General features: G+C 33.1%; 1 protein-coding gene across 3 annotated transcripts; it reads left to right on the forward strand.

Annotated features, from left to right (window-relative positions):
- The first annotated feature begins 986 nt into the window (after window positions 1-986).
- LOC143245405 (heme-binding protein 1-like) lies at window positions 987-9412 on the forward strand. Of its 3 annotated transcripts, none has more exons than XM_076491709.1 (5): window positions 987-1128; window positions 1758-1861; window positions 4983-5112; window positions 6392-6557; window positions 9119-9412. In XM_076491709.1, exons 2-5 carry the CDS (start codon window positions 1781-1783, stop codon window positions 9291-9293), a joined length of 552 nt encoding a protein of 183 aa, XP_076347824.1. In that variant the 5' UTR covers window positions 987-1128; window positions 1758-1780; the 3' UTR covers window positions 9294-9412. The 3 variants fall into 3 exon arrangements, with proteins under 3 accessions (XP_076347824.1, XP_076347825.1, XP_076347823.1); XM_076491710.1 differs by having other exon boundaries at window positions 1009-1128; window positions 1765-1861; XM_076491708.1 differs by lacking the exon at window positions 987-1128 and adding an exon at window positions 1450-1477.
- The last annotated feature ends 1088 nt before the right edge of the window (window positions 9413-10500 follow it).

Here is a 10500-nt window from a genome sequence, read left to right on the forward strand (position 1 = left end):
ATGGAAGCGATGAGATGACGAATCACATCCTGTGGAATGGCTGTCCACTCAGCCTGCAAAGCTGCTGCAAGCTGAGGTAGAGTCCGCGGTTGAGGTTGTTGCCGTCGCAGACGTCGGTCCAACTCGTCCCAAAGATGTTCGATGGGGTTTAAATCTGGAGATCAGGAGGGCCAGAGAAGAACGTTGATGTTGTGGTGTCTCAAGAAGACAGTGGTGAGTCGGGCTGTGTGAGGACGGACGTTGTCATGTTGAAAAACGTCGTTGACGTTCACCATGATGGGTTGCACATGGGGCCTAAGAATCTCGTAGACGGTTGCGTACGGTCTGATCGGAAATCCTACGCAGTCCTGGTATGGTTGAGGCGGTAGACGTCGCAGTGGTGGTCCTATCCCGAAGGTGACGTAACCGGATGTAGCGATCTTGTGTGGGCGTGGTCACACAAGGTCTGCCAGATCGTGGACGGTCACGAGTTGATCCATGTTGTTGGTGACGATTCCATAGCCTTGTGATGGTGCTTGGGTGGACATTCACAGCTCTGGCAACATCTGATCGAGATTCGCCTGCTTCCATGCGACCAATGGCGTTGTTACGTTGTGCTTCAGTCAGTCTCGGCGTAACTGTATTGCGTGTTGGTGGCTTAACACTGAGCTATGGAAACCGAGAACCCGTCACTTTTATAGGGAATTTTGCACATGTTGCACCTGCAGAACATGCAGACCTCTCAAACAAATTTATTGGACACGAATGCGTTTTGGCGAAAAATACGATGTTTTCCTCCGTTTTCAAAGTGCACAACTTTTATTGTCATTTGGTCTGACAATCAGTGCCGTAACACGTGTAACATCACATACTCTGAGCTTGTAACGTTATTACATATATTTCTCTTTAAAATAACAAAAATATCCCTTTTGCGTTTCTTTTTTTGAAGAGTATATTATACAGGTATTTACGTAATCTACGACGTATTATGTTTTGTTATATCTCGAGTTTTCTTAAGGCGTCGATGACGTTTTTGGCTGATGTAGCGAGGATAATGTTATCTCTTGTACTTGGGGCGTCTCTCGCGCCCTATAACCGACATATACACTTTTCTTAAACTGTGACATTGCGGCTTCGTAGCGAAGAAAGGTAAGACTTTTGTTTGGGTACATTTTCATATACTCACGGTACGTTAGTTCTTCCACGTAAGGATGTATATTATATTAGTTTAGATTAGAGACTGTCGCTACTCGATGGAAATCAACAGTTTCAAACGGAATATCGACTTGTCTGTTGTTACCAAATGTTATCATGCTACGCAGAGCAACGACAACACCCCCTTATTTCAGTTGTAGTTAAACGAAAATAACGACATGGATTAAGACATATTACTTAGTGTACTTACCTTTATTTTAAACAATTATCAAGAATTTGGTTGGTAATATGCCTAGTTGCACATGTTAATAAGTCCATGTAACAAGCCTTATGGCATATCCAAGTAAGTCCATGTTAAACAGAGTTATGAATGAGATAAGAATATATTCTGTGTTTAAACCAGTATTCAAATTTTATTGAAAGGAATTTAACAGAGAGAACATAAAATATTTGTTGTTTGAAAGATAGCAAAGTATTTTCATGTCTTATGATAAGTCATATATTTTAACATTTCACTTTGTCATCAGTTTGTCCAAATATCCCTGTTTTACCGAAATGTCATAGAATGCTGTGAAAAAAAAAAGTTTCTATTTTACTGTAACTATATTAAATATCTTGTTTAGTATACAGAGGGTCCCCAAGTAGCATGTCCTTCTTACGGGCGGTTCGGAAAGCTATGGCAGGTGTGAGAGAGGAGCCGAAATTTGAAGTTGTGAACAAATACGACGTAAGTTTTATTTATCACACGTAGAATACAAGACGTTCGTTACACATGCATTCATTTATCCGATTTAAATGTTTTAAAAATACTATTTTAACAGTTGTAATTAAACAATACAGTATCTATAGTTTCTAAACTCAATGTTAGTTGTAATATTTGACACTACAAAGACAACACCTAAAGTTAAACAATACAAAGACAATACCTAAAGTTAAATAATACAAAGAACACAGCTAAAGTTAAACAGTACAAAGACAACACCAGAACTTAAACAGTACAAAAACACCTAAACTTAAACAGTACAAAGACAACACCTAAAGTTAAACAGTACAAAGACAACAACTAAAGTTAAACAGTACAAAAACAACACCTAAAGATAAGTAATACAAAGACAACACCTAAATTTAAACAGTACAAATACAACACCAAAAGTTAAACAGTTAAAAACAACACCTAAATTTAAATAGTGCAAAGACAACAACTAAAGTTAAACAATACAAAGACAACACCTAAATTTAAATAGTGCAAAGACAACAACTAAAGTTAAACAATACAAAGACAAAACATAAAGTTAAAGAATACAAAGGCAACACCTAAAGTTAAAGAATACAAGTATAACACCCAAAGTTCAACAGTGCAAAGAGAACTAAAGAGCAGCAATACAAAGACAACACGTAAAGTTAAACAGTACAAAGACGACAACTAAAGTAAAACAATACAAAGACAACAAAACAAAAGATAATATCTGAAGTTAAACAGTACAAAGACAACAACTAAAGTAAAACAATACAAAGACAACGACTAAGGTTAAACAATAAAAAGACTACAACTAAAGTTAAACAATACCGAGACAATACCTAAAGTTAAAGAATACAAATATAACACCCAAAGTTCAACAGTGCAAAGAGAACTAAAGAGCAGCAATACAAAGACAACACGTAAAGTTAAACAGTACAAAGAGAACTAAAGTTTAACAATACAGGGACAACAATTGAAATTGAACAGCACAAAGATAACAACTCAACCATCAATTTTAAGCCATACGTCGTTTGTTATTTCTTATTATCACCTTAACTATCACATGTAAACAACTTTTCGTCTATACTTTTCTCACTGTTCTTACAACTATGAGATCTAAGCAATTTGTCGTCTGTAGTTTTCTCACTAACCCCCTAACCATTAGATGTAAACAGTTTGTCGTCTGTAGTTTTCTCACTATCCCCCTAACCATTAGATGTAAACAGTTTGTCGTCTGTAGTTTTCTCACTATCCCCCTAACCGTTAGATGTAAACAATTTGTCGTCTGTAGTTTTCTCACTATCCCCCTAACCATTAAATGTAAACAGTTTGTCGTCTGTAGTTTTTCACTATCCCCCTAACCATTAAATGTAAACAGTTTGTCGTCTGTAGTTTTCTCACTATCCCCCTAACCATTAAAGGTAAACAGTTTGTCGTCTGTAGTTTTCTCACTATCCCTCTAGCCATCAGATTAAACAGTTTGTAGTTTTCTCACTATCCCGTTAACCATCAGATGTGAATAAGTTGTCGCCTGTAGTTTTTCACTATCCCTTTAACCATCAGATGTAAACAATTTGTCGTCTGTAGTTTTCTCACTATCCTCTAACCATCAGATGTAAACAGTTTGTCGTTTGTAGCTTTTTTGCTATCCCGTTAACCATCAGATGTGAATAAGTTGTCGCCTGTAGTTTTTCACTATCCCTTTAACCATCAGATGTAAACAATTTGTCGTCTGTAGTTTTCTCACTATCCCCTAACCATCAGATGTAAACAGTTTGTCGTCTGTAGTTTCTCACTCTCTTTTTAATCATCAGATGCAAAGAAGTTGTTGTCTGTAGTTTTCTCACTATCCCTTTAACCATCAGATGTAAACAATTTGTCGTCTGTAGTTTTCTCACTATCCCTTTAACCATCAGATGTAAACAAGTTATTGTCTGTAGTTTTCTCACTATCACTTTAACCATCAGATGTAAACAAGTTGTTGTCTGTAGTTTTCTCACTATCACTTTAACCATCAGATCTAAACAAGTTGTTGTATGTAGTTTTCTCACTATCACTTTAACAATCAGATGAAAACAAGTTGTTGTTTGTACTTTTCTCACTATCACTTTAACCATCAGATGTAAACAAGTTGTTGTCTGTAGTTTTCTCACTATCACTTTAACCATCAGATGTAAACAATTTGTCGCCTGTAGTTTTCTCACTATCCCTTTAACCATCAGATGTAAAGAAGTTGTTGTCTGTAGTTTTCTCACTATCCCTTTAACCATCAGATGTAAACAAGTTGTTGTCTGTAGTTTTCTCACTATCACTTTAACAATCAGATGTAAACAAGTTGTTGTTTGTACTTTTCTCACTATCACTTTAACCATCAGATGTAAACAAGTTGTTGTCTGTAGTTTTCTCACTATCACTTTAACCATCAGATGTAAACAATTTGTCGTCTGTAGTTTTCTCACTATCACTTTAACCATCAGATGTAAACAAGTTGTTGTCTGTAGTTTTCGCACTATCACTTTAACAATCAGATGTAAACAATTTGTCGTCTGTACTTTTCTCACTATCGCTTTAGCCATCAGATGTAAACAAGTTGTTGTTTGTACTTTTCTCACTATCACTTTAACAATCAGATGTAAACAAGTTGTTGTTTGTACTTTTCTCACTATCACTTTAACCATCAGATGTAAAAAAGTTGTTGTCTGTAGTTTTCCAAATATTCCTCTAGTCGTTATTTTTAAATAATGCATTGTCCACTGTGTTTTAATAACATTTAATCTGTCAGTTTTAGCAATAAATTCTCTTTAGTTTTTCAATATCATTTTAATAGTCAGCTCTAAACGATATGATATCTGTTGTTCTTTTAATATTCTTTTGTTTTGTCTCTAGTTTTTCCAGTTTATTTTCCTCTATCAGATTTATACAATATGTTATCGATAGTGTTTTAAATATACTTCTAATAGTCTAACTTTGAAAGTACATTTTCTGAATATACTTCTAATAGTCAGATTTAAACAGTCAGTATTCAACGATATAATATACACTTCGCTAAATGTTAGTCCTTGCACAACAGTGGAAAGATAGATATTCATAACTGTTTTTCTGTTCACAGGGTTATGAGATCAGGTCTTACCCTGAAACTGTCTGGATCACCTTAAAGATAACAGGCAAAACACATGCTGAATGTGGTCGTCCGGAGTTTTCTCGATTACTGGGTTACATCAACGGAAACAATGAAACTGGTTCGACCTAATTTATAAATAAAACTTGATGGTTTATATAAAATAAAGCGGATCCTAACTACACCACTTGAGAACATTGGTATTAAGTGACACCTTCGTTTGTAGACGTATGATTTATCCTGTGTTATAAAGCCTTTTATATTATCATGTGGGTTAAAACTGTTGCATGGTAAAACTGTTCTATGTTAAAACAGTGGTATGTTAAAACTGTTGTTTGTTAAAACAGTGGTATGTTAAACATTTTTTTGTTAAAACAGTGGTATGTAAAACAGTTTTTTGTTAACTGTTTTATGCTGAAACAGTTGTATGCAGAGATTTAAATCATTGTTCTCTTTTCATCAAAGTCCACATAGGCGTGTTCAATTACTTTAGAACACTCCTTTACAAGATAATTTGTTTCTCATATCTCTATTATTACAATACAAGTTGTGCAATTCACTTTAAAAATCGCCCGTTAGGGCTAAAACTGACACATTTTAATTTCACTTTCACTAACTTACCTCTTCATCTGTACATATTTATGATACACGGCAGAAAAATCTAGAACTCACTAGCTCTCTGTAAATAACAATATTAAACATAACGAGAAAGGAATAGAAGCTTCAAGTAAAATAACATTAAGAATATTACAAAATCCTAGTATAACAATTAAAGTACGCACGACATACGACTCATACAGCGCTACACAACGAATGTTGTCATGACGATTAATTTTGAAATAATTCACTTTGAAAACTTTTGTTATGAAACTAAATAACCATTAAATATTTACTCACAAAATAATAACTCTTAAACTAAACAGTCTTGTATATTTCAACACCGTTGCTCTGTGCAACGAAAATGTTGAACAAACAGTGTTTGATTTGGAATCTTCCACATTCTTCTTATAACAACTTTATCAAATTAGAAACAACGACCATGGTTAACCACTTCCAAGCCATGGTAAGTAAACTATCGTAGATTCAGTCCATGTGGCAAGTGTACGAAACCATTATGTAAGATATAGACCTAATGATTCAACATTTACTTTTCAACTAACTCTGTTGGTTGTCAGGTTTGTATAACAATGGAATATTAACTTTTTTTTTTAATTTTCTTCTGCAGTCATTAAGTATAACATGAACTAGATACTATTAAAATGTTCTATATTTTGTTCCTGGATGGAGCCACCATCGCATTAGAAATTTTAAAGATAATTATTTTTATAACAATTGATGTTTACTGAAATGACATAAGAATATTTGATGCAAATGTGTTTAGTACTTTTGTTCCCCAACAGGTGTTTCTTTACCTATGACTTCTCCGGTTGTATTTCGTGTCAGTTTTGAAGAATCGAAGGATTTGACCGTGTCATTATTCCTGTCTCCTAGTGTGGAAGATCCACCTAAACCCAAAGACTCGGACATGTCACTCTTTCAAGCACCTGCAGGACAATTGTTTGTCAGGTATTTCTAACGATTCCTTCTTTTACAAACTTTAACAATGTGTAATAAGAGACAACTGTTTAAATATCTTGAATTATTCATTTCACTAATGGTGTTTTACAGATTTAAGTGTGGTTTAAAGTCAATAATAAATATGTTTAGTTTATTAATATTAAAAATGTATAAACCATAAAGAAGTTATATGTATTAGAATAGAAATTTACTTAATACTGTCATGAAAATATTGATAAAGATTACATTATTAATGTAATTCAGTTTTTTAAAGTGTTAATATATAGATAATGTATGTCTGAAGATCTTACAATTGTTTACAGTAATGGTACAAATAATCTATATTTCAGCAATGTTTTTTAATTTAACAAATAACCTTCACCTTTTCTGATACTCTCATGTACAGTTATATTATATAACACAGAAATACGTAACATGTCGAGGGTCTACTCACGTATTCTACAACACGTGCCCTCTATTATACAAAACAGTGGTACATAAGATGCATAACTGAAGGATGTGGTGGTGTGTAGAGTCTCTAAAGTATGTGGACTGGTACTTTATCGTATGTATGGACTATGTTTATTAATCTACTGTCAACATTGTTATATTGGTTTATGTTTATTAATCTAATTGTTTCTACTGTCAACATTGTTATATTGGTTTATGTTTATTAATCTAGTTGTTTCTACTGTCAACATTGTTATATTGGTTCATGTTTATTAATCTAGTTGTTTCTACTGTCAACATTGTTATATTGGTTTATGTTTATTAATCTAGTTGTTTCTACTGTCAACATTGTTATATTGGTTTATGTTTATTAATCTAATTGTTTCTACTGTCAACATTGTTATATTGGTTTATGTTTATTAATCTAGTTGTTTCTACTGTCAACATTGTTATATTGGTTTATGTTTATTAATCTAGTTGTTTCTACTGTCAACATTGTTATATTGGTTTATGTTTATTAATCTAGTTGTTTCTACTGTCAACATTGTTATATTGGTTTATGTTTATTAATCTAGTTGTTTCTACTGTCAACATTGTTATATTGGTTTATGTTTATTAACTGTCAACATTGTTATATTGGTTTATGTTTATTAATCTAGTTGTTTCTACTGTCAACATTGTTATATTGGTTTATGTTTATTAATCTAATTGTTTCTACTGTCAACATTGTTATATTGGTTTATGTTTATTATTAATCTAGTTGTTTCTACTGTCAACATTGTTATATTGGTTTATGTTTATTAATCTAGTTGTTTCTACTGTCAACATTGTTATATTGGTTTATGTTTATTAATCTAGTTGTTTCTACTGTCAACATTGTTATATTGGTTTATGTTTATTAATCTAGTTGTTTCTACTGTCAACATTGTTCTGTCAACATTGTTATATTGGTTTATGTTTATTAATCTAGTTGTTTCTACTGTCAACATTGTTATATTGGTTTATGTTTATTAATTTACTTATCTTTGCTGTCAACATTGTTATATTGGTTTATGTTTATTAATTTACTTATCTTTGCTGTCAACATGGTTATATTGGTTTATGTTTATTAATTTATTTATCTTTGCTGTCAACATGGTTATATTGGTTTATGTTTATTAATTTACTTATCTTTGCTGTCAACATGGTTATATTGGTTTATGTTTATTAATTTACTTATCTTTGCTGTCAACATTGTTATATTGGTTTATGTTTATTAATCTAGTTGTTTGTACTGTCAACATTGTTATATTGGTTTATGTTTATTAATTTACTTGTCTTTGCTGTCAACATTGTTATATAGTGGTTTATGTTTCTTCACTTACACGTCCTTTTTGTCAGCATGGTTAAGATATTAACCGATATGAAGGAACATTCTTTAATAGATTGTTTAGGCAGAGTATTCATGATGAAACTTTCGTTTCAAGTCTTTCGTCTTCAAAACGTCATCCTCTACACGTGTATCTCCACAACAGGCAGTTGCCGCTGCATTCTACAAAGTTCCATCATGAAGGAACATTGTATGTTTAGATATTGGCATATGTCAAAACTCCTTCAGAGTTTTAAAGATCTTCTGTATAAAACAAAGTTAAAGATCAACCCGAAGACACCGATTGTCCATTAAACTATTTTCATGTTTCTCTTTCATTGTTTCGGAATGGACAATGTAGATACACGAGTAGCAGGTGTTGTCTAGTTTAAAGTTTGTAAATTATACATGGACGTTTTTCAACTTTAAAATACTTTGTACATTATTATTTGGTACTAGTGCATGTAAGGAGGCCGACGCTCTCTAGTTAATGTATTTTAACGTAGAAATAAGTCCGTGTATAAATTTACTTATTAATTTACCGATGTTGAGTCTTAAACTGTTGGTTCAGTTTTTGAAATATCGATTCTGTATAGTATTATAGGAATATATTTCTACTGTGCCATGACTTTGAAATGTTTAGTTTCAATTAATTAATAGTTTTCTTAGCAAAACACGAAATCTATAATTAATTTCCGTTTTCAGTTGTAGTTACTTACAATAATAAAGTATTCTACAATAAATTATTGTATTGTTTTATCCTATCTTATAGAACCTTTTCCGGATTTGCAAGTGATGCTGAATGGAAGAAGGAATTTGAACAATTACAGTCTGAGTTAGAAGATCCTGAAGAAGCAGTTACATCATTTTACTATCGGTCAGCGTTTGATCCACCTTTCAAAATGGTTGGAAGAAGAAACGAAGTCTGGATTGCGAGAAAAAAGTGAACGAAGTTAATTGTGTTTGTTGTTTATGAAACAGAGAAACTAATTCTGTATCTGAAATATTTAAATTGTCTCTGTAATATAATTATAAATACGTTATTAAACTTTATTGAAAGGTATGATTCTTGCTGGTGATGTTACTGTGATATATTACAAATTAACATCTCATTTACATCAATATACAAACTGTTTCATATATTTATCGACACTTCTTCATATCGCTTTCTTCAAACTGTTTAAAACTTTACAAATGATTATTTAAAATTATTATATCTGACAAAAATAAAATACAACTTTAGAGACTGTGTGTGGAGGGCAGTTGTCACGTATCACAACTGTCCTCTATACACAGTCTCTAAAGTTGTCACGTATCACACCTGCCCTCTATACACAGTCTCTAAAGTTGTCACGTATCACAACTGTCCTCTATACACAGTCTCTAAAGTTGTCACGTATCACACCTGCCCTCTATACACAGTCTCTAAAGTTGTCACGTATCACAACTGTCTTCTATAAACAGTCTCTAAGGTTGTCACGCATCACAACTGTCCTCTATACACAGTCTCTAAAGTTGTCACGTATCACACCTGCCCTCTATACACAGTCTCTTAGGTTGTCACGCATCACAACTGTCCTCTATAAACAGTCTCTAAAATTGTCACGTATCACAACTGTTTTGCATACATAGTCTATGAAGTTGTCACGCATCACAACTATCCTCTATAAACAGTCTCTAATGTTGTCACGTATCACAACTGTTTTGCATACATAGTCTATGAAGTTGTCACGTATCACAACTATCCTCTATAAACAGTCTCTAATGTTGTCACGTATCACAGCTGTCCTGCATACATAGTCTATGAAGTTGTCACGTATCACAACTGTCCTCTATAAACAGTCTCTAAAGTTGTCACGTATCACAGCTGTCCTGCATACATAGTCTATGAAGTTGTTACGTATCACAACTGTCCTCTATACACAGTCTCTAAAGCTGTGACGTCACAATTATCCTCTATAAACAGTCTCTAATGTTGTCACGTATCACAACTGTCCTCTATAAACAGTCTCTAAAGTTGTCACGTATCACAGCTGTCCTGCATACATAGTCTATGAAGTTGTCACGTATCACAACTGTTCTCTATAAACAGTCTCTAAAGTTGTCACGTATCACAGCTGTCCTGCATACATAGTCTATGAAGTTGTCACGTAT

Source organism: Tachypleus tridentatus, chromosome 2 (assembly GCF_004210375.1).
Source record: "Tachypleus tridentatus isolate NWPU-2018 chromosome 2, ASM421037v1, whole genome shotgun sequence".
Taxonomy (NCBI): Eukaryota; Metazoa; Arthropoda; class Merostomata; order Xiphosura; family Limulidae; genus Tachypleus; species Tachypleus tridentatus.

What these genes read in the sequence shown, in the direction of transcription:
- LOC143245405 (XM_076491708.1), top strand. An exon ending in CAACGGAAACAATGAAACTG is followed by an intron (nt 5,113 to 6,391) that starts GTTCGACCTAAT and finishes GTTCCCCAACAG; the next exon opens with GTGTTTCTTTACCTATGACT. An exon ending in GCAGGACAATTGTTTGTCAG is followed by an intron (nt 6,558 to 9,118) that starts GTATTTCTAACG and finishes CCTATCTTATAG; the next exon opens with AACCTTTTCCGGATTTGCAA.